This window comes from Anopheles merus, chromosome 2R (assembly GCF_017562075.2).
Source record: "Anopheles merus strain MAF chromosome 2R, AmerM5.1, whole genome shotgun sequence".
Lineage (NCBI taxonomy): Eukaryota > Metazoa > Arthropoda > Insecta > Diptera > Culicidae > Anopheles > Anopheles merus.
Window position 1 is genome coordinate 21,167,101 of NC_054082.1, and position 22,306 is coordinate 21,189,406.

The following is a 22,306-nucleotide window of genomic DNA, read 5'->3' on the forward strand; positions in this document are numbered from 1 at the left end:
TGCCCCAGTAGTTGCGAGTTCTCTTTCGTCCTATCGTTGCCGCGTATGTGAGTGATGTGTTTAAACGTTTTTGTTTTTTTTTTTGTTATTCTTCTTCACCATTATGAGAGTTTTAATAATATTTTACTAATCGTACGATTTTTTCCTTTTTATTACCTAAGCTATGTATGATCAAGATTAAATCTCCTGGTTTAGTTATGCGTAGTATCTCCAGCCGAGGGTGTTTTAGATTTAGATTCCACAACACATAGTTTCTTAGTTCGCACTGATTACTCGTTCCTTTCAAACACGATTGAAGCAGACTTCCCGGCAAACGTGCTCACTGAAAAGGAAATCTTCCTGAATGCAAATACGATTTCGAAAACAAACAAGGAAACGTTGTAGAAACACATTCAACGAGGAGGGAGGGGAATAGAACGGAACGCAACAGTAAAACTAACTAGCTACAAAAAAAGAGTTCACATTCACTTTCCTGTTGGTATTTTTTGTAGTGTGTTCTTGCAATACGACACGACCGACACCCGAGTGTGTCTAACGTATGGCGGAAAGCGAACAAAACGGTCTCAATGTCCTGTCTCTTGTGTGAGTGGGTGTGAGGGACTGATGACTGACTGGCTTGCTGGCTGGCTGGCTGGCTAGCTGTGTAGCGGTAAACTAATGTGCAGATGCAGACGGTTCCGCCTCACAGATACGGGACCAGTGTTTTGATCTGTTGAGCATTTGCGCCTAATGAAAACGTAAATATATGTATATATACAGCTACAAAAATGTACATAAATTGGGCAATGGACAGTATTGCCGCTACTGCTCTCCCCTCCCGATGCCGGAGCAGACACATCCGCCGTTGCGCAAGATCGTTTGAAGCGTGTGTGGGTTTAGTTGAGTGTACCGCGGCAACCGGGCGCACCGCACAAGCAAGGGATCTTTTCGTCCTCGAGCGGGAACTTGTAGTCGTACGTAATCTCCTCGTTCACCCCGATCGGTTGCTTCGAGTAGATGACGATCTTTTTCTCCGACTCGATCGTAATCACTTTAGCGTAACAGTTGGGCTAAAATGAAGGAAAGCAACCAGACGCGAATAAAAAGGGATTAATCAATCAATCAGAGCCGGACCTGCGTTGCAAGGTAAAACGAAGCACAAATACACTTACATTGCAACTATGGTTAATGAATCGGGCCAAGTTGCCGCACTTGGTCGCATCGATGATCGTTTCCATGTCGATCCGGAACAGGTAGGAGCTGCCGATGCCGATCGCTTCGTACTTGGTTTCGCGCAGATCCGCCACCGACGGTCGCACCATCTGCCCGACGTACTCGATCACCATCTCGTCCGCCGCGATCGGTTCCATCGCGAACAGGCCCCAGTCGTGGATGGCCGATTTGGCAAACTTGAGCTGCTTCTTGCGGAACTTGAGCTGGTTAAACTTGAGCAGCTCCGACTCGGTGCTCGCCCCGAACGCGTTCAGCAGCCGGCGCTGATTCGAGCGGGCCTCGCGCGAGATGCCCTGCATCTTGGCAACCGCCTTGGCCAGCTCGAGGTTGGTGAGGTGGTTCGCGGCCACCGTACCCTTCAGATGGTGGTACTTGTACTTGGCCTTTTCGCGCGGATCGATCTTGTAGTAGCCCTCCGTCCGGGCGCAACCCGTCCGGTGCAGCTTGATGTCGGCCAGCGAGCTGCCGCCCGCGCCCCCCTTGTCCTTCTTGCGGCGCTTGGACGGGGGCGGTGCGAGCAGCGCCGGCTCGAAGTTACGATCCGTCGCACAGTGATCGACCCAGTGCGTCGCGTTCAGCCAGTAGCTGCTCGCGTCGTCCATCAGCAGCATGTCGTAGCTCTGCCGGATGTAGCGCACGTCCTCGGCATCGACGCCGCGCGTCAGGAAGTCGAACAGAATGCCCATCTCGGTGGCCAGCTCACGCGGCCGATACTTCGGCACGGGCACGAACCGTTCCACCTGCTGCTGCTGCATTGCCGTGTCCGGGTCGTAATCGGAAAAGGAGAGCGATTGCCGCTGCTTGCGCTCGATGCCCTTCTGCTTCGCTGTGATGGGTGGTTTCATCGCCGCACTACCACCATCCGCACTCGGTTGATCACTGCCCGCCGGTTGTGGTGTGTCGGTCGTGACCACCGTCGTGGCGATACTCGCCGCATCCGAACCCGACGGAGGAAGCGCACTGGTGCTGTTGGGAACGACCGGCTGCTGTTCACCACCATCGTTGCTGTTCGTGTAGCCATGGTCGTGAGCGAGCACGTGCTTGGACGTGGGGGCATACTTGTTCGTGTGTGTGCTGTTGGTGGCCGTCGTCGACGAGTCGGACTGCTGCTGGGGCGATGACGACGATGGCGAGGCGGACGGAGGTAACGAGTAGCAGTGGTCGAGCGCCACCTGGCTAGCCTGGCTCGAGCCACCGTCCGAGGAGGCTGGCGAGGCCTTGGCCGCCCGTCGTACGCTCTCATCCCCAGGCATGAAGAAGTCGTCCGATGAGCTCGAAACCAGGGCCGTCCGTACCGTGGTCGTTGCTGTGCTTTCTGCCTGCGCTACTGGCAATGGTTCCGACCCGTTCAGCTCTTCCTTCACTCCTCCCTTGCGAGCTGCCCCTTTCGGCGGTCTACCAACAGCAGCAGCACCACCACTCTTCCTTTTCTTCGCACTCGTCGATGGTAAGCTCGTCGCCTGGTCCTTCGCGCCACCTTCTTTCTGATCAGTGCCCTCGCCATCGGTGGTGCTGCCGGGGAACAGGGAGTTCAGTGGATGCTTACGCAGCTCACCCAGGCCCGCCCCCGGAGTGGGTGGCGGCTGGGTAAGGTTCGGGGTAAGCGGCTCATCCAGGCTCGACATTTTGCCCCCGCTGGCGAATGCCTTCTTACTGTCAAGCGACGCCAACGTTTTGCCTCTGGCGAGCCCGGCTTCCCTTTCCTTGCGGGCCCCTATCTCCACTGCCATCCGTTCCCACTCCTCCATGCACTCCTTGTCGATCTGCTGCAGGCATTCGGCCTTGCGCCGCCGCTTCTCCTGGTACTCCCGCTCCTCGTCCGAATCGCTGTAGATGCGGTCCAGCATACCGTACGCCGACGAGGACTGATGGTTCTGCCGATTGCTATCGCTATTGCTTGCTGTCACACTGTTGCTGTTCGCTGTCTTTGGCGATTCGCGGCCCGGTGTTCGCGGTGTCTGCTGTGGCGCTTCCTGGTGCTCCTTGGACTGCTTTCGCTTCTGCTCCTCGTCCTCCTCCTTCTGCTCGTCCCGATCGTCGCTCATCAGCAGCATCTCGTCGCCCGAGCTGGGCGAGAAATCTTCGTGCAGCTCCTGCAACGAAAGCTTTGGCAGTTGGGAAGAATCGACGGGCCGGGTTGGTTTCTCTCCCGCCGGCTTGACCAATCCATCCAATGGGCTTCGGCTTCGCCGCCGCTCGGTCGACACTGCCGGCAGCACTTCCTTCCGGGGCGGGGCTCTCACCTCGTCCGAATCCGAATCGGAGTAGATTTTGCCCACCTTTCCGCCCTCCTTCAAGCGCCGCGCGGCGAAGCTGTTGCCCGGGCGGGCTTTAATCGGGTGTGCCTCGCCCGTATCACTGTCCGAGTCGGAGTAAATTCGATTCTCTCGTTCCCGCCGCTCGCGGGCACGCTTCGTCGCGTACCCGGGCACCGCGTTTGTGTCCACGTCCGAGAGCGAGCCCGATTCGAGGCTGTCGTCCGAATCGCTCACGCTCGATTCCTCCTCTTCGCTGCTCGACGTGAAGGAGGAAACGCTAGGCATGCGTTTTTCGGTCGTCCGTGACGAACCCGCCACCGCTGACGAGGTCGCCGCCACCGCTATCCTGCCCGGCGTGGAATCCGACGACACGCCCCCGGCCCTGCTGCTACTGCTGCTGCTGCTCGGGGTCATGTGGCTGGGGGAGGATTGTTCCGCGTCGCGTCCCTTGCCGGCGGACGACGATTCGCCGCTGCCGGAAGCGGTGGACGGTCCCGCCGCAGCACCACCGCTGCCGCCTCCGCCGCCGCTAGAAGATTCCTTCTCCGAGTCAGATCCCCGCACCATATCGTCCTGGTCGCTCTTGCGCGAATCTTCGTCCTGCGGCACCGGGCTCGGCTGCTTGCGGATGCGCCGGAAGCTCGGCATCTTCGGTATGGTGGCGCGCAGGCCCAGCCCAACGAACCCACCGCTATTGCTGTCCAGATTGTCGTACGTTTGGCTCAGCAGATGGTTAATGTCGGGCGGTTTTTCGATCTTCAGCGCTACGCCCGCCACGGTTGCACCGCCGACAGTACCAGCGGCGCCCGCTGATGTGCCGGCCAGCCCGGACGATTCGCTAGCTGCGCTCTTGCCCGCACCGCACTTGTGTTTACGCTCCTCCTCGTCCCACCACGCTTCGTACTTCTTGAAGGCGGTGTTTTCGATCATCTTTTTGTTGAAATCTTTCTTCAGGATCTGCTTCAGCTCGGTCACCACCCGCTCGACGACGGCATCGATCACCACCTCGTAGCGGTTCCGTTTCGTACCGCGGGCCCGATCCTTCATGCCGACCGCACCAGCAGCCTCCAGCAGTGCGGACGGCCCATCGTCCGCCGGCTTGCCGGAAGCGTAGTACATCCCGCCGGACGCTGGCATGCCGTACGAGTTGAACAGCGGCGCACCGGGAAATCCGGTCGGGTAGCCGGGATAGTAGGCGGACGTAGCCGAAGCCGGCTGCGCACCGTAACTGTAGTACTGGTTCGTGGGGTAGAGGAAGGAAAAGCCGGCCCCTTCGATCGGTTCCGGCGGTGGTGGAACGGCCGGGGCAGGTTCTGTCGGTAGGGGCGGTGCCGCCGGTTGCAACGAGCCCTGCTTCGCGTCGTCCAAACTTGCCAGCTTCACCTCGCCGGACGGCATCGAGCGGGAATTATCGTCCTCGTCCTTGGCGAGGATCTCGTCGTCGCTCGAGGAAATGTCACTCGCGCCCTCCTCCTTGAGGCATTCGATTTTTGGTTCCCGCTTCGGTTGCTTCGGCTCGATCGATTCCTCGTCAACCGGGGGCGGCAGGGGCGGAGGTGGTTGCGCTACTTCCATCGGGGGCGGTGGGCTCGGAGGCCGATGGCTGACCGTCACGGTATCATCCAAGTCCATCGGTTCCTCCTTTAAGTGACTAGTGTCGGGGTGCGTGCTGTCCTCGGCCGTCGCACAACCACTGCCGGGCACTATCTCCTGCTTCCGGTCCTCTTCCTCATCGTCACTGAGCTGCAGAAAGCTTCCACCGAACGTTTTCTCCTTAAATAGCAGCGCTATTCGTGTGTCCAGATCGAGCGTGCTGCCACTGTCCTCATCGTTGGCGCCGGGCCCCTTCGGGGCTTTCGGTTCGGGCGGAGGGGATGACGCTGGCAGGGGCGGAGCCGCCTTCGTCCCGGTGGACGATGGCACTGTGTCGGTGTCCCACAGTTCGCCTTCGTCCAAGATGGTTTTGCTGGCGTTGCTACTGCTACTGCTGCCGATCGGGAGCGGTGGTGGCGCTGGCGGTTTAGATGCACTGTCCCAATTTTCCTCGGGTGGGGGTGGTGGTGGCGGTGCCGGTGGTTGCGGTGGAGCCCACTTTGCAGCGGAGGATGAGGGCGTCCCGTAGCTGCTTTCGGACGGCGGGTACCCGTACGTACTGCCGTACTCCGCGCTACCGGTGTATGCTGATGGCGTGGAGTAGTAGTCGTACGCGGCACCACCCTCGTACCGACTTCCCCCGGTGTAGCCTTCTGTTTCGCCACCGTACCAAGAATCCCGGTAGCTTTTGCTTCGTTTTTTCGAATCAAACTCACGATCACGATACTCACGATCGCGCGTACGATCACGGTCGCGTTCGCGCGTCCTATCACGGTCCCGATGTCGGTCACGCGTTCGATCCCGATCCCGATCCCGCTCACGATCCCGATCGCGGTCCCGATCTCGGTCCCGTTCCCGGTCCCGATACCGATCGCGGTCCTTCTCGCGCTCCCGGTCCCGATCCCGCACACGATCGCTCTTGTGATGATGGTGATGTTTACGCTCCTTCTCGTCGTAGTACTTTCCATCCCGGCTGCGACCATCGTCATCCCACTCGCCACTGTACTGGCTGCGGCTTGCGCTTTTCTCCTTGCTGTAGTAGGTCGAATCCTGGCTGTTGCCCGCACTGCCCGAAAACTCGTCTCCGTCCCACAGCTCCGAGTCTTCGCCGAGCGTTTGGTGTGCCTTCTTTTCCCACGGCTCGGGAGCGTGGTCCGGTTCTGGTGGGGCTTTTCGGTACGGCGCCGGCGGTCTCGAGCTTAGTGACGCCTTCAGTCCGAGTGGATCGCCCACCGAGGCGTTCGGTACGAGGGAATGATGGTTGGTACTGGCCGGAGGCAATGGCGGCAACGGGGGCTGAGGCTGGGACGGTTTCTTTTCGGACGTTTTCTCCTGCAGTATCCGCTTGCACTGTTCACCGAACGGGTCCTTGAACACGTTCAACACTTTGCCCATAACCGAGGTACCGTTCAGCTTTTCCACGCACAGCAGTGCCGACCGGACCTGCTCGAACACGATGCGGGCCAGGCCGAGATGCTTGTTCGATACCGGATGGTAGTAAATGTACAGCTCGGTGAACGTTCCGCATTTGGCCAGCATGTCCGACAGAAACGGCTTGTCGATGTTGTCGTTCAGGTTCGTGATTGTGATCTCAATTGCCGGCGGCTCTCCGACATAGTGCTGATCGATTTTAAACCTGAATATGCAAAGAGCAACCGACACATTACACAGCCGTTTACGCATCCGTTGCGTTGTTTGTTTACATACCTCGGCACCGGGATGTCTAGCGGTTCAACGCGGGATCGAATGCGGGCAAGCGGGTTGCGTGGGTCGCGCGGTATCACCGGCGGATGGTTCGGATCGCCCGGCACGACACCATCGTAGCGATAGATCTTCTGCGTGCCTCTGTGGAGAAACGGATCGACCAGCAGTTTGAAGTTGCGTGCCGCCTTCTGCTGCGTTACCATACTAGCGGCGGGCGATGCTCCTGGCAGTGGCGGGGCACTTGCCATCGAATTATTTTCCACCGTGCCGTTCATTGCTGTAACAAGCACACAAGCAAGCGGGATGTTAGCAGTGAGAAGAAAACGGACATTCTCCCGACTATGGAAGATTTGTTTATCGACGGGGGAACGAAACGCGCGCACAATACACACAGGTAAACCACCACCTGCCTCCTAACCTCACAAATCTACCAGCTAGCTGTGGGTAAATGTCAAAACGCGAAACGATTCCGCCCAGAGCTTCAATTCTGCTACCATACTGCGCCAACGTTTACCTTCCAGGGTGTTTCCCGAGCGACGGAGCGAAAATAATGTCTCTCTGACCGCCACCGGACTAAACCATCAGCAATCCTTGCAGTGCCGTTAACACGGAATCCCGTTTCCGCATCGAACAAACATGCTCCATATCAAAACAACCCGTCCCTAGTGCTGCAAAGAAACAAAAACATTGGCTTACAAATGAGACGGTTCTGCTGGATTTTCATCAAAACGCGATCGGGACTTACTCGAGGCTGCTCTGCCGATGGGGACGATGATATTTTACAAGGACATGAGCCACAAAATCGACTTAAAAATGGAAATATTTACAGAGTTGCTTCACCTACGTCAGGGATTCTTTTCAGCTAGCGCTGCACACAGGGCGATCGCCTAAACATGCGCGGACAACTGAAGGTGACGTTTTGTGGAAATGATTTTCCTAAAAATAGAATAAAATGAGATGAATGTAATTTAAGGGTAGATGAACCGTTTTAATGTGCTATTCGATAAAGTAGTAGTATGTTTAAAATGTTTTGATGCTAAACTATTGTTCGCGAACACTACCATGCTATGGAGAACATAACTCATTACTTTAAACAGACGCTGGCTATTTTGAAAAGTTTTTTTTTTAATTTTGCAAGGAAAACTATCGACAGAGGATAATATTTTGGCAAAATTTCATATTTCTACATTAAAAGAAACATTTGCACGATGAAGAGATCGTTAATTGCAACAATTTCCAAAAACTAATAACAAAACAATCTGCTCGACTGCTGTGTAGCGCTGCCCGACCAAGCTGCTCGAATTGTCAAACTGCTTCTTTTTGTTTTCTAGCCACGTTCTGTCTTCTTTTTCGAAGTTGGTACAAAAGTCGAGTTTGTCAAAAGTTATATCATCGCCTGGTTGCAATTTACTTTGCAATTTTTGGTAAATATAGAGCATTTAGGGTACAATTCATCTATCCACCGTAGAATACAGCTTACATGATACACAAATTCATACCTTGGATAACGTTTGGCGAGAGGATTGCTAGAGTTTCACCGTGTGTTCGTCTCTTTCGCAGACTGCCTCGGTGATATCGGAGCGAACCCGCACGCGATCGAAAGACCGACACGATGGCTGCCAGGAAGTGGTTCTCGTCCTTTTTCCCCACGGTGAAGGCCCAGGAGGAGGAAGATATCGTTGATCCACAGACGGTGCTGCGGGTACGTGCATCTAGGGGTCCCACCAACGTCTCGGCCACCACAGACGGTCGCCGCCGGTTGTCTAACACCTGATGTTATTGTTCATTTTAGGAAAAGTGTGCCCAGCATGGAAGCGCACCACAGCTGTGGGAAAAGTACCAGGCATGTAACGAACGTGTCGGCAGCCGTTCTCAGACGGCCGAAACCTGCGTCGAGGAGCTGTTCGATTACCTGCACGAGCTGGACCACTGCGTTACAAAGACCCTGTTTTCGAAGCTGAAGTAAGCACGCCCACCTCGGTCCCGGGGGGTGAAGTAACTTTTTGAGGACGAGGCATGTCGCACACATAATTTTTCGCGTCATAACCGCGTTCAGTTTGACCGTCTGTGTGGCAAGAGAAAGTGGTTAGGGCACTGCGCAAACAGAACATCGTTTGCGTTGTTGCTGCGTTACCAAAATGCTGTGTGCACTAACTGCGATATGCAACTTTAAAATCCAAAATGCATACATGCCAAAACACAGATGCCTCGTCGGAGTGGTTTTTGTTCGAAATGGAAAAAATAGTAAATAAAATTGAGTTTTAAAAGCGAACGAGTTGGCGTGCGGCGTGTTGTGAAAAGGGGGGAGGGGTGTGGGTGGTTTTCGATAGGGAAATGAAGTCGCAAACAGCAAAAGAAAAGAACATTTAATGTCATCGATCGCTCCAAAAGGTCAGTAAAAGTCGGTCCCCTCGTATCGTTCGTTTTAAATCTTGTACGTGTTGATATTGATGTTTGGAAAAATTTCCACTCTCGTGTGTTACATGTATATAAATAATCTTTTTTTTCCATATGCATAACGAAAAGTTACTTTCAAAAATAACAGCTAGAAGAAAAGTAAAGAATGTTCTTGATTTTTTAGGGATCAAGAGGACTTTTACACCGCACGCATCAAGGGAACGCGCGCTCGCACGTTGAGTAGTTGGTCAGATTATTGCGTTGTAATGTGTTACAAATCGTCCATCCATGTGATAACCATAGTTCCGCTCTCACGCGCCGTAAGCTGCTACCTAAACGGTCGCTCAAAATTGCATAACAATTTCAAACGACACCGCTTCCGATCTGTAACACCTCGAAGCACACCGAACACACGCGGACCGGTTTGTTGATGCCAAACTTAATGATCGGCACATCGTTGTTCGAACATCGGCTGCAGAGATTTCTTCCACAGTGACGGCTAGAGAGAATAGAGAAGCACAAAACGGCACAGTGCGTTGAGTATGGTCCACTACTAGAGCCAGCCCAAAGCTCCCCTGCCCTCCCTTACCAGTGGTGTTTCCGCATCGTGATGCTAAACTTGGTGCCACACTCCTGGCACAGCTCCGACGAAGCCCAGGGCGATTCCTGCGGCAGCTCGTCCAGCAGACGGTGGAGCAGCTGGTTGGTCGCTAGCTTAAAGTTAAATATCGTCAGTCCCTCCTTGTTCTCCGCCCCCAGGCAGGCACCGTTCTTCACCAGCATGCGGCACAGCTGCGCCTGGCCGCGCATATACGCCAGCAGCAGGGGCGTGTTGCCCTGCAGGTCCGGATTGTTGATCGGATACTTTGGCATACACTCGAAGAACAGCTCGAGGATCGCCGCGGCCGTATTGTCCTTGCCGCACCGGCACAGCTCGTGCAGCGGATTGCGCCCCTTCAGGTTGACCGTTTCCGCGTTCAGCTCCGACTCCGTCAGTAGCTCCCGCACGACCGCCACGTGCCCTTCGCGCACCGCAATGTGCAGCGCATTGTTGCCGTCCCCATCGACCGCATCGAAGTCGGCCCCGTTCTGGAGCAGGGCCGACACCGCGCCCACCGTACCCCGCTCCGCTGCCACGTGCAGGGCCGTTTTTTGCGTCGCATCACGGTCGTTTAGCCGCGCCCCGGCCAGGATGAGGTTGCGGATCAGCATTTCCTTCTCGGAGGCGGCCGCCAGGTGCAGCGGCGGCGTCTGATTCACATCGTGCACGCGCGAATTAACGTCCACCTGTATCGACAGCAGAAACAGCACCGACTCCAGATCGTCCCGCATGATCGCCAGGTGCAGAAAGTTGCGGCCCCGCTGGTCGATCTGCTCCGCCGCGTTCGGCAACCGCTCGAGAATGTTCTGGGCCGCCTTGTTGTTGCGCACCTGCAGCGCGGCCGCGAACGGCGTGTTGCCGGTCTTGTCGCGTATCTTCAGATCGATGCCCGGATGGCACAGCAGTATGCCGATGATCTCCTCGTGCTGGTTCTCGATCGCAACGTGCAACGGCGTCTTCAGATCGCAATCGACCGCATTCACGTTCGCACCGTGCCCGATGAGCGTGTGCAGCACGTTTCGCAGGCCCCACTGGCAGCACAGATGCAGCGGGGACGCCTTATCCTTTGCCTCGTCACCGCCCTGCCCCTGCGGGCCGGGCTGGCGCGGCGAGTCCAGATCGCACCCGCTCTTGATCAGAAACACGGCCGCCTGCTCCTTGTTCTCGTCGATCGCACGGTGCAGCAGCGTTTGCAAGCATCCGTCCGGCCCGGGGCCCCAACAGTCCGTGTCGACGCCGTGCCGCACCAGCACCGCGGCGATCTCGAACTGTTCCGACTCGAGCGCACTCCACAGCGGACAGTCGCCCTTATTGTCCGGTGCGCTGAGCGATACGCCCCGCGAGCAGAGCGCATCCACGACGTCCACCAGCCGGCAGTGGATGGACAGCTGCAGCGGCGATTCCTGGTCCGCGGTCAGTGCGTTCATGTCCGCACCCTGGCTCAGCAGAAACACGGCCGTCTTTGCGTCCTCCTTCAAGATCGCCTGGTGCAGTAGCGTCATGTCCTGCCCGTTGCGCGCATTCACGTCCGCGCCGCCCTTGATGAGCAGCGGCACCAGCTCGTTGTACCCGAGACAGAGCGCCAAGCTGAGCGGCGAATCGCCGAAAGCGTTTTTCACGTTGAAATCGATCGCCCCGGCTGTTGGATCGGCTTCCTTGTGCGCGATGAACGCTTCCACCACGCTGGCGCAGTTCTCTTCCACCGCGTAGTGCAGGGCCGTTTTCAGCTCCGTCACACCGGACTGCACGTTCGGCGGTGCGCCCTTCTCCAGCAGTGCACGGGTCAGATTGGCCAGTCCCTGGGAGGCAGCCACGTGCAGGACAGTTAGCCCGGACCGATTGATATGGCTAAGGTTGCAGTGATCGGTCAGAAAGACGGCGGCCTCCTCCAGCTGCTGCTTGGCGAGGCTGTGCAGCAAACTGTCGCCCGTCTCGGGATGAATGACGTTCGGGCGGGCTCCACGCTCCAGCAGGCGGCGGGCCAGCTCGTACGGGGGCCCGTCCGTGTGCGGTGGCATCAGTGCCAGCTGTAAGGCACATTTTTCATCCTTCGTTCGCACGTTCGTATCCACGCACGAACCAGCGTCGGCGCCATCCTCCGTCAGCAGCTCGTCGATCATCTCCACGTGCTGCGACATGATGGCCACGTGGAGCGGGGTGCTGAAAGTGGTGGAAAGGCATGATAACGAAGTGTTGGATCGAAAGTTGTGAGGTGTCTTACTAGCCCTTGCTGTTTTGCATGTTCGGATCGGCCTGCTGTTTCAGCAGCTGCCGGCCGATGCTAAGCATTTCACGGTACGTTTCCGCATCCGTGCTACGTTCGGCGTATGTGCACACGAGATGTAGCGCCGTGTCGGACGTGTCCCGCGTCACCAGATCTACGTTGCATCCTTTCTCGAGCAAAAACTGGGCCGTAAAGCTGTCGCCACGTTTGATCGCATCGATGAGTAGCGTGTTGCCCTGGGAGGGAGGAGAACAAGGGAAGAAAATTACAATTAAATCCCAATTATTGAGGTAAACGCCGCTTTGCGGCAACGCGTTCTTACCTCCGTAGTGTATGCGTTAATATCGGCCCCACCGGTCTCGAGCAGCGTCTGGGCGATGGCCGTGCTGCGACCCATCAGGGCCAGCCCTAGCGGTAGCTGGCCCTGCGGCGATAGGCTGTTAACGATTTCTTGCAGCTGTAACGAAAGTTAAATACCATCAAGCATTGTTAATCAATTCCAACAGAGCCTTTGCACACGCATTAATTTAACACCAAACAATAATTATTCACCTAGGAGAAAATCACTAAATATTTGACTTTCAACAAGCCCGTTTATGCTATGACATACATTTTACTCCACGAAGCAACGGCAAGGGTACACCATTGTGGCGGATAAAGTTCGTGTGTCCCAAGGCGTGCATTTTACGAGCACATTTTAACATGATACACGATTACACACCAGCGCACGCATCACATACGCCGTTGGAAGGCGTGCATGCGTGCGTTTACGCTTTCACGTGCTTTCGTTCACTTTAAATGTGTCACACCTTTGTGTGCCCAGCGCACCGGAGCTAATCCACGAACCCTAATACTGTGCAGGGTGGTAAGATTTGACTCTCTACTAACATGAACAGTGAAAAGGTTTTCTTTTTGGTTTGTTTTGTATAGTTTACCTGTTGAATGCGTGACATGAAACCGTTAGAAGTTGATTGAAAATTGATTATAATGTCTCGTGTATTTTATTTATTCATTTTTGTGTTATTTCCAACGGATTTCAAGGATATCGTCCACCGTCTAGACAGGCGGGCGATCCCTATTAGCAATCATTAACATACTTGCAACAGACCGGAACGGATAGCGTGTTTTTTTTATCGTAGCCAGTTCTTGTCCTATACACATTATAAGACGAATCATTTGAAGTACTGAAAGAATGTGATGTTTTAAAGGCTCTTATCTAAATATTATCTTTGATTAAAATTTACAATTCAAAACAAAGCTTTACATATACACATAATGCTACAGCATAACAGTGTCCGGACTACATGGTTTCTCCATTGAATAATTTAACCCCTTCTCCTCCCCGCATGCGACGGATCATTGGACAGGGTCAAGGATAGCCCGAAGGACGCGCGCAACTGTATCCGCACCATCCGATTCCAACTACTGCACAATAGTTCCCCCGTCAGCAGCGCACTGGATTCCCGGAAGCTGCCAGAGCGGCGGAAAAGGAACCAAAACATAATGATCGAGACCGAGCCGCAACTTGACGGCGATGAAGAGTGCAATGCACTCTTCGGGGGGAGGAGATAGAGGGGAAGCTGCTTCACGGGCCGGCGCCGCCGACAAAACAGGCAGCCGCCGGAGATGGAACAGAAGCAAACGCCAAAAGCCCATTCATGCAAAGCCCATCATCCCGAGTGTACCGAACATAAAATGAAGAGAGTGAGGATAAGAGAAAGAGAGAGCCCGCATCTAGAGCAACATTGGAATTGTGTTCGTCATACACACGAGATACGTTGTACTATCGCGGCTTGCGTTGTTCGCAACGCACGCTTTCGCCACAGTTGCTGTGCTCGGTCTTACGCACCAAACCACGCCGGAGCACGAACCTGCACCGGAGTAGACACGCGCTACCCGACGACCAGAGCATAGCGCGCTTTGCTCTCAGCACGATTGCCTCTCCGCGTGTTGACGGGCGAACCACGGGGTTGCCGTTGCGAGCCGGCCACCGGCGGCCCGCGACAGAGTTCGCCGTTCTCTTTCTCGAAACGGCCGGTGCTCGCTGGCAAGAGATGATACCGCCCGAGACTCAGTTGATGGTTGACTTTCACGTCGGTAGGTTCGGCACCGCCCAATACAACGTACAGCGACAGCGATAGAGACACGGTAAAGTGTTCGGATCGCGTTTAGGCCGTCGTTTTTAAAAACCGGAATCGGCAAACCGGGCATCTCTCTGCAATTTCGCCACTTTCGCCAACCTGTGTGCCCCTGCGGGAAGTTGCAGATTAGAAATTCGCCGCTCCGTGAATTTCCCGTCCGAAGCGTGTTAATCGATCGTGCGTTACAAAAAATAAAACCGCAAGGAGCACTGTAGCAGCAGCAGCAGCGAGACGATTAGTCATACGGTTTTTTTCCTGTCCGCTTAAAAACCCAAGCTCACCGAACAAACAGCGACACTGGACTTGCGGCTCTCAAGCGCGCAATTCTATAATTAAAATCCTTCCCACTCCGGTGGTGTGCAAGAAGAAGAAGGAAGGAAGGAGCAAACACCACACCAGCACACCAAGGAATTCGTGTCGACAATTTGGCAACGTCACACTAACACCCAGTGGTTGTTATTTGTTTTTATGTATTTCCACCGGTCACGACAACCAACGACAAGCGACGCCACGACGACAACGCCGGTGATACGACGGTGGTTGAGGTACTCTGGCCGGGGCCGACCGTGACCTTGTTTGGGTTGCAACCTTTTTCCCAGCCCCAATTTCATTGCCCCGAAAGTTGTTTCTGTGTGCCTGTGTGCTTATCGGTATAATTTAACGGTCGGTTTTATGTGCGTTTAAAAAAAAACAAAGATCCAACGAAGAATGTGTTTTAGGTCCCGCATCACACTGGGCCGAATGTATGCAAACCACTGCACACTGCTGTCGCGGATGTAATTTAGAAAGTGTGTTCGATCGTGCAGAGCGATCATCAGAAAGCGGCACCGAAGCGCACATCAGATCGGACTTTTTGGTCCACCAGTGCATCCAGTCCGTTTGTTGCAAATCTTCCACACAGACGAGACGAGGTTCTTCACGTTCTTCCTGGAGCACTGCGCACAAACGCACAGTCCATGAAGCATTGTGCTACAACTGCCGGCTAACGGAGTTCAGGGGAGGAGGAAATAATACAAAAAAACGACCCTAAGCGACCGAACAGACCTAACGGGAATAACAGCGCACCTCTTGCGCACGAAAGCAGAAACAACAGTGAGCTTCAACAATAACGCGCCAAGATCATTCCCCAATCGCTTGCATCGCTTGGTTTGTGTGTGTGTCTTGAGTGTACCTTCTGTTCCTGGCAGATCCAAATCCAAACACTCCAGATCACGGCGTACCAAACTGCAGAAAGTAACAAAATTCTGCCGTACTGCGACGCGATCAAGAGCGCGATCGTCGCAATCTCTCAGGCTATCTCCGGTTTTTGTGTGCTTGTTACATAGAATCGCGCATGCCTCGGCAGTCACTGCGGGGCACCGGTGGCAAGTAAGAACACGGCACGAGGGTACAATAAAACAAAATCCGCAATTTCCCGCGCTCCAATGGACAGGTTCTGCAGCAGACCCAACGGTATGGTGGCCGTGGTAGCGTTGCTTCTATTATTTATTGCAGGTAATTATTATGGTTTGCTTCGTTTGTTCTGTTCCGTTGGGAGCCCGTTCTTGGGGAACTTCTTAGACTTGAAACTAACCATCTCGTCGTGATCTCGAGTGCAATGTCTTTAACTGAAACGATCAATCTTACTACAGCGAATGGTGCTGAATATTGACTCTAATCAATCGTGATGTTTGTGTATGCGCAGAGCGTCAATTTGCGCCACCATAGGTCCACAGAGCACAGCACGGTTTGTTTTGTTGGGTGAGCGAAAGTGGTTTTAAAAATACGAGATGATCACCAAACATTCCGTTCCCCGCCCCAACCCCTTTTGCTGGTGTGGGGGTGATCGTGGTTTCACGCAAATTAAAATGGCATCGTTTGTCTGTGAGCGAGGCAAACTGCCACAACATCACATGAGCCAGTTTATAAAGATGGTATGCAAATTAAACTCCTCTTTCAGCTTCCCGTTTCTCTGCATCTCTTTATCGACATCTGGCTCTGGGAGAGAGAGCGCGCGCGCCTTAGGATGGACGATCCGTTCGTTCGTTGACCACAGCATGTTGTTGTTGTCTGCCGCCCGCTCGCATATGTGCGGCCTGTGGTGAGGCAAATTTGTAGCTTATAATCACCATAATGTGTCTGGAGGGCGGGGACATAAAGCGATATAGGAACAGCATCGTTTCCGTCGTGTTCGCTTTGCATCCCGTTGATCTTCCGTGTTCGATACCGAACGATCGAACGTGTTAGAAACCGCTTAAAACGCCCATTCCGCCGAGATTAAATAGCCGTGCGAATAGTGAAAAGATTTGTGCAATTGGCAAACAATGGACAAATAAGGAGAGCAAAGCACAACCACGTCCGACAAATCTTGGTGTATAATAGCCAATTAACAAGTTACAGTCATCTGAGTAACTGTGGGTGTTAACGATTTTGGTTACTCATACAAATTCATCCGATCCGATTCCCGATGAGTCACAGTGCGCAGAGCTGGTTGTGCGATATCAAGCCGGTTGTCATGGGATCAGTGCGGAAGATCCGTAGGAAGATGTGTTGCCTAAAAAGGAACATCATATAGCTAATCTTCCCATCGCTATGGTCCTGGTTCATGATCAGTGCCATTTTCCAAGAAATAAGCTTTTGTTTTTGCAAAATATGAGTGTGCTTCTATCCGCTCTTTTTACACAATCTACACGACACATGTTCCGGCTGTGCTAGTCATTAGCGTCATCGGCCTTGTCTCGCTTGCTCGAGAAACAGTTCTCACTTCCGTACTTTTACTGACCGTCGTCCGCGAATCGTGTGTAGCCCAGTAGGACAAGTTATGGGGAGCAAAGAGATAGGGTTTGGAAAGTTGATTTACAGTGCCTAGGGGGAGGGAGGGTTTCTCAGCGGCCTACAGTCAGTTACCATTTACTTCGCAGAACAGAGCGATAACCAAGTGACCGACCGAGTGCAGCGCAACTGTGAGTGAGTGGACGCTGGAAACAGGTTTTTCTGTCAGCAGAAGGAAAGCTCCTTGGGCCGGGGTCGTTTTATGAACCGGGAAGAGACTTTTGTTCACCTAGATTCTAGTACAAGCAATTCTTTCGTGTTATTGCACCACCCAACCTTTCGAAGTGCACAGGCCACACAAAGCTGTGCCACATTCAAAACGGGATCACACCAGGCAACACGACGATTTGATTTGCTATGCCTCAACCGCGGGCGCTGTCGATCCTCTGTGGCCTCCATGTATGTGTGTGACCGAGCGGCAAACAGCCTCCGCAGCACTCCAAATGCATCTGCCATTTGGCACGCTTCAACTGGGACAATTAGGGAATTGGGTCATAACCTGTTTGCGGCGTCTAGTGGGGCTAGGGCGAGCAAAGTGTCACAACGGCATTTCTTTTACCGAGTACAGGGCGGTGTGTGTGTGTGCGTAATGTTTGTGACCTCCGTACCTTATTACAGTGTTTAATCAAGGGTCTTGGGAGTACGGCAAGCTCCTCCACAAGCAGCAACCGTGTGTTTGTTGTGACTCGTCGCTCCCTTTAGTAAGGCGACGGTATAAAGTGGAGGAATTGACACCATAAAGCTACTATCACTTGCAACTGTTCTACCGTTTTTGGAGCGGGCCTGTATATGGTACACGCCCGCCGCACTGCTCTATCGTTTTGTTGGTCAGAGTTCCTTTTTTGGGGGGAGCTTGAGATTCGAACCGAACTCGATAACCTTCTTGCAATCGGCGACCACTGTACCTTTGATAGCAAACGGTGCAACTTGTTTCATATTATGAATGATTCAAGCACAAAGTAAGTTTTGTGCTGTCCATTCCGCCCGACCGTTGCGCCCATCCAAAACGATGCACGGTGGCCCCCTGTGTATGCAACATTCGCAGTACAGAATCGCTTAAAATAGAAGTTACCCGCGTGGTGGTATGAATGGATCGAGTGAGACGACCTAGATCAACAGTAGAAAGAAGCGTGACTGGTTGTTTTGATTTACACCAAAGCGAGGTCATGAATAGTGTTCTTTTGTAAAGATGCTTGAAGAATTAAAATCTTGCAATATTTACTAAAGAAATCACGCCGAATTATTAGGAAATTCATTTAGATACGTTTCTGGTACGCCTTTAAGTCATCTTAAGCGTGATCGTTTCTTAGTGCTCTAGCATACACCCCAGCACACCGGATGACCGGATTGTTGCGCTTCCCACAACGACATCATCACGCGCGCTACGGTTATGGCCATCCCATATTTTGATTCCAAAACATTAGCCACCCGATGGATGTGCCAAACGCCGATCGAAATGGCTGTGTGTCATGTCCCATGAAATCATGCCAGCTAGTACACCAAAAAAAAAGAAGCTAGCTGCCGGTGTCTATCACGCAACCCACCAGAGCATACCGCACCCTTCGCATGACGTCACGGGGTAAGGGTATAAAGCGTTAGAGGTTAACACTAGTGAAGTGGCTTTCTGTCGCCTGTCTGGCTATGGTGTATGACGTTCTTTTACCACTCAATTGCACTCTAACGGCGATTTGGAAGTCGTTCTCGTTGGCTAAGAAAGCGCTTTGTCTCACGCGCAACCGTGAAAAGGTTGGGATGGTTCGTCATAGCGTCGGTTTCGGACCGGAAACGGGGTAGGAACCGATATGCTCGAAGGAAAACATTCAGAGAAAAGTATCTTAATTTTCCGAAGTGTGTGTGTGTGTGTGTCTAGGGAGAGTGAGAGAGAAAACCTCCAACAAGCCCAAGAGAACAGTTTCGTGTCATTTTAACTTGCTCGTTTCACGATATCCGATTCACGGAACCGAGATGACGAACACACTGTTTGCGCTAGAACATTAATGTATCCATGAATGAATCAAGCTACTGTGGATGGTAAGCGGAAAAAGCTTTAGAAGAGGGGATAAGGGAGCGACGACCACTTGTATTATGGGTAAACGAACAAAGTGCTGGGTGCGTGCTCCGGGCGGAAATGTTGATATTATCGCATCGAATGCCTGTACTGTGCTGCTGTACCACTAACAGAGTGTAAAGAAGTTCCAGCCCGCGTTGGGAAGAATTAGAAAAATAAAAGTAAAAAAAGTGCAATCGTCATTCGTTGCATTCTTGTTTCGAGGATGCACTTGGTCGGACACACTTCTCCTTCATTTTGGGCAAGCGTGTTTTTTTATGGGGCTGGCTGTTTGGAGTGATTTTCTGTAGCTTCTTTTTTAACATCTTCCGGCGGGGAAAGTCATTTCATGCATGATCAGGCACGTGGCGGGCCTGAAGTGTTCATCATTGAGACACACAAAAAGGGGTTTCAGTCGCTTCGAGTGAAGTTGTTTCTCGCCACAATCACGTACGAGCTATTCATTGGTGGGATTTCTTTTCTTTTTTTCGTGCTGCAAGAAAGCTGCCCTAAACTAGAGCATTGATACGCATTAAATTGATACATGGCTCGTTAAAATAATCAAAGGGGCGTTTGTTGTTTTGATTGGCATTAGCCGGAAGCGATAAGATTGGTGGCGCACTTGAACATTCATGGAAGGAATTTGAAACTCATTGAAAGAAGAAAGAGGGTGTTTGGAATGAAACACTGAATGGGACCTTTCAGAAACAATTTCACAAAATCAAAATAAAAACTAATGTTATGTCAAACACAGTATTGACTTAGTATTAACAAGATTTTTCCCTCTATTCCCTTCACAGAACTGGACAATGTTTCGGCAATTAAGTGTTACCATTGCACAGTGGCACCGCCTAGCCGGCATCAAAACAACACCAAAACACAGTTATGCTCCAAGTTTGACGAGTCGAGCTACTACGAGGTGGACTGTCCCTGGTCCACCATGTGCATGAAGCGCATTTTTAAGCTTAAACTTTTAAAGGGCGAACAGGAAACGGTAAGCCGTGGCTGTGCCCAGCAAAAGAACACGGAACAGGTAATTATTTGCCATACACAATCACACGCGAAACCCAGACCCCGGTCTCCATTGGTGCTATCCTTATTCTTTGCCAGGTGTACAAATCCGGCGCCTGGACACCGCAGCACAACATCGAAGAGCCGTACACGGAGGGTTGCCAAACGATCGACGATTCTACGTACTGCTTCTGCCGGGGGTCTCTCTGCAATTCGGCCACGAAAACGTCCGACCGGGGCAACTACCATGCGGACGCGATGGCCGTAATATTTGTGTTCAACGTGATGAAATACATCCGCACCATAGAGCACTGAGCACATGCTGATCGTGGTGGTGGGCGAATGATGTTAACGTATATATTAACGTATAGTAGGTTGATGATCGACAGGTTTCAACATCTGATCATAAATGTGATATTGAAGTGCTGTCCGAACGGGGACAATGCTTCATAAAAATATGCCTCGACTTTAAGTACGGCGAAAACTAAATAGCGATTTGTTGTACCGTTTTGCGAGTTTTGCACCACCAGCGAGATTATTAGCTGTATGGATCGTGTGGTGTGGATGGAGAAAAAATAAAATAAAATGCATAAAACACTTACCGAACCGTTGTTTTCCACTAAGCACAAAAACACGACGTCCTCGCGCAACAACCGGACGGCAGCGTGGAGCGGATGTTTCGTTTTGCTTTTAAGCATTTTGTACAGCAGCGCACCGGACATGTGCTCAAAGTCCTGGGGCGTTAGGTCGTCCCAGTGCGTGGAGATGAGACCGGAACAGTATTCCAGCAGGTTCGCCGCACCCACCTCTTCCGCAACGCAGTAAAAGCGCACGCAGGAACGCACCGATACGGACGATACGAGGGCACGTTCGCACAGGCCCATCAAACCGGGCAGCTTGAAGCGGTGGGACGTCTTTAGCAGCTCCAGGGCGAGCGAGTCATGCTGCAGATCGACCACATCGGTGTAAATCCAGCGAAGCAACGCGTACCCCACATCCGCATCCATATCGGACCAATCTGTGGGTCAGGGAGGGATTGTTTTAGGGACTGCAAAATATCATTCACGTATGGAGGGCCAAACTTTACCTAGTTCACTTTTGTCCATCAAAACCTCTTCCCGCCACTCTTCGCTGCGCGCGTTCAGCACAAACTTGTGGGCAGGCATCGTTTTGTCCTTCAGCTTGATCGTTATATCCGAGTACGTCGTTCGGCCGTACAGGGTAGCCACGGTCATAACCAGCCTCGATATGAAGCTGCTAAACTCGCCGGACAAATCATGGTCTTCGTTCGCTGCCGCCGCCTGGCTGTATTTGCGCTCCAGCTCGGCATAGCTCTTCTGCAGCTTTGTGTACTCCTCCTTCAGCAGCTTCAGATGTTTCTCCAGCTTAACACTATCGCTGCTGGTAGCTAAAAAGAAACAGTAAACAGTGCAAATTAAACAGTTTTATTTTTTGAACAAGTATCCTTTATCAACTGCCACAATGAAAGTTGCGTATGTCATTGTAGTTGCGTTATCTGCCACTGGCAGCGCTGGTGGATTTGTTTATTCTGACGGATTCTGATAACACGCCCGACACACAGCCGCGATCATCGGTGTTAATTTGGAAGTGGAGAAACGCCCTTCCTGCTACCGACCCGACCCCTTCGTCCCTTCCGCACACACACACACACTTGCGCTTCGAGCTGTGGCACTCGAGCTATGCTCGTTGATTGCGTTTTGTGGGCTGCCTCCTATGCACTGCCACATCGCCAACCAACCGGGAGGAGGATGCTTCACTGACCCCGGTACACACACTGATGCACCTTCCTTGGTGCATCTCCCGCGATGCACTTGTCTTACAAAGATGCAATTCTTACTGTCTTGTTTGCGCACATACACACATACACTCTACCATCTTTGCACGGGACATTCTTTAGCCAGCATAAAGCCATAATCCCACCCTGGGGTAGATAAATCACTGCAGCATGAATTCCACCTACCCATCGTATCGGCGTTTCAGAACACACGGGCACGACGGCTTCAGATTACCGCTTAGAAACCGGATGATGCTATTGCGATCGTGATGGCGCGGTGATGGAACAGAAACAAGGAAACAAACTGCAACTATGTACAGCGGAGCAGCGAATTTAGGACAATAACATGACTACGTTTTTTGTTGAGGCACACACTTGTTTGCAGCGGATGAGAAAACACAAAATCGCTGCCAGACTGTCGGCTGCCCCCTCCCTCCTATCAACATCGCAAAGTGACAGCTCCTATCAACCGGTATTTGACAGTTCGGGATTTTGAATTTGTACGTTACACT

At 52.7% G+C, this 22,306-nt stretch overlaps 4 protein-coding genes across 5 annotated transcripts; 2 read left to right on the top strand and 2 right to left on the bottom strand.

Annotated features, from left to right (window-relative positions):
• Positions 1–133: 133 nt before the first annotated feature.
• On the bottom strand, positions 134–7,670 carry LOC121590706 (histone-lysine N-methyltransferase SETD1). 2 transcript variants are annotated; one of them, XM_041910609.1, is made up of 5 exons: positions 7,513–7,670; positions 7,282–7,435; positions 6,771–7,044; positions 1,152–6,699; positions 134–1,049 (listed from the first exon to the last, which is right to left on the bottom strand). In XM_041910609.1, the coding sequence occupies exons 3-5, from the start codon at positions 7,040–7,042 to the stop codon at positions 876–878; spliced, it is 5,994 nt and encodes a 1,997-aa protein (XP_041766543.1). In that variant the 5' UTR covers positions 7,043–7,044; positions 7,282–7,435; positions 7,513–7,670; the 3' UTR covers positions 134–875. The 2 variants fall into 2 exon arrangements, with proteins under 2 accessions (XP_041766543.1, XP_041766544.1); XM_041910610.1 differs by lacking the exons at positions 7,282–7,435; positions 7,513–7,670 and adding an exon at positions 7,186–7,273.
• A 410-nt stretch (positions 7,671–8,080) lies between these two features.
• Positions 8,081–9,039, top strand: LOC121590711 (cytochrome b-c1 complex subunit 6, mitochondrial). The gene is made up of 3 exons (XM_041910615.1): positions 8,081–8,191; positions 8,328–8,469; positions 8,560–9,039. The coding sequence occupies exons 2-3, from the start codon at positions 8,380–8,382 to the stop codon at positions 8,731–8,733; spliced, it is 264 nt and encodes an 87-aa protein (XP_041766549.1). The 5' UTR covers positions 8,081–8,191; positions 8,328–8,379; the 3' UTR covers positions 8,734–9,039.
• A 147-nt stretch (positions 9,040–9,186) lies between these two features.
• LOC121590707 (rabankyrin-5) lies at positions 9,187–22,237 on the bottom strand. The gene is made up of 7 exons (XM_041910611.1): positions 21,981–22,237; positions 21,087–21,407; positions 20,602–21,017; positions 12,312–12,446; positions 11,987–12,225; positions 9,754–11,925; positions 9,187–9,663 (listed from the first exon to the last, which is right to left on the bottom strand). The coding sequence occupies exons 1-7, from the start codon at positions 21,982–21,984 to the stop codon at positions 9,528–9,530; spliced, it is 3,423 nt and encodes a 1,140-aa protein (XP_041766545.1). The 5' UTR covers positions 21,985–22,237; the 3' UTR covers positions 9,187–9,527.
• On the top strand, positions 13,822–20,598 carry LOC121590708. The gene is made up of 3 exons (XM_041910613.1): positions 13,822–15,624; positions 19,789–20,021; positions 20,099–20,598. The coding sequence occupies exons 1-3, from the start codon at positions 15,555–15,557 to the stop codon at positions 20,312–20,314; spliced, it is 519 nt and encodes a 172-aa protein (XP_041766547.1). The 5' UTR covers positions 13,822–15,554; the 3' UTR covers positions 20,315–20,598.
• Positions 22,238–22,306: the final 69 nt, after the last annotated feature.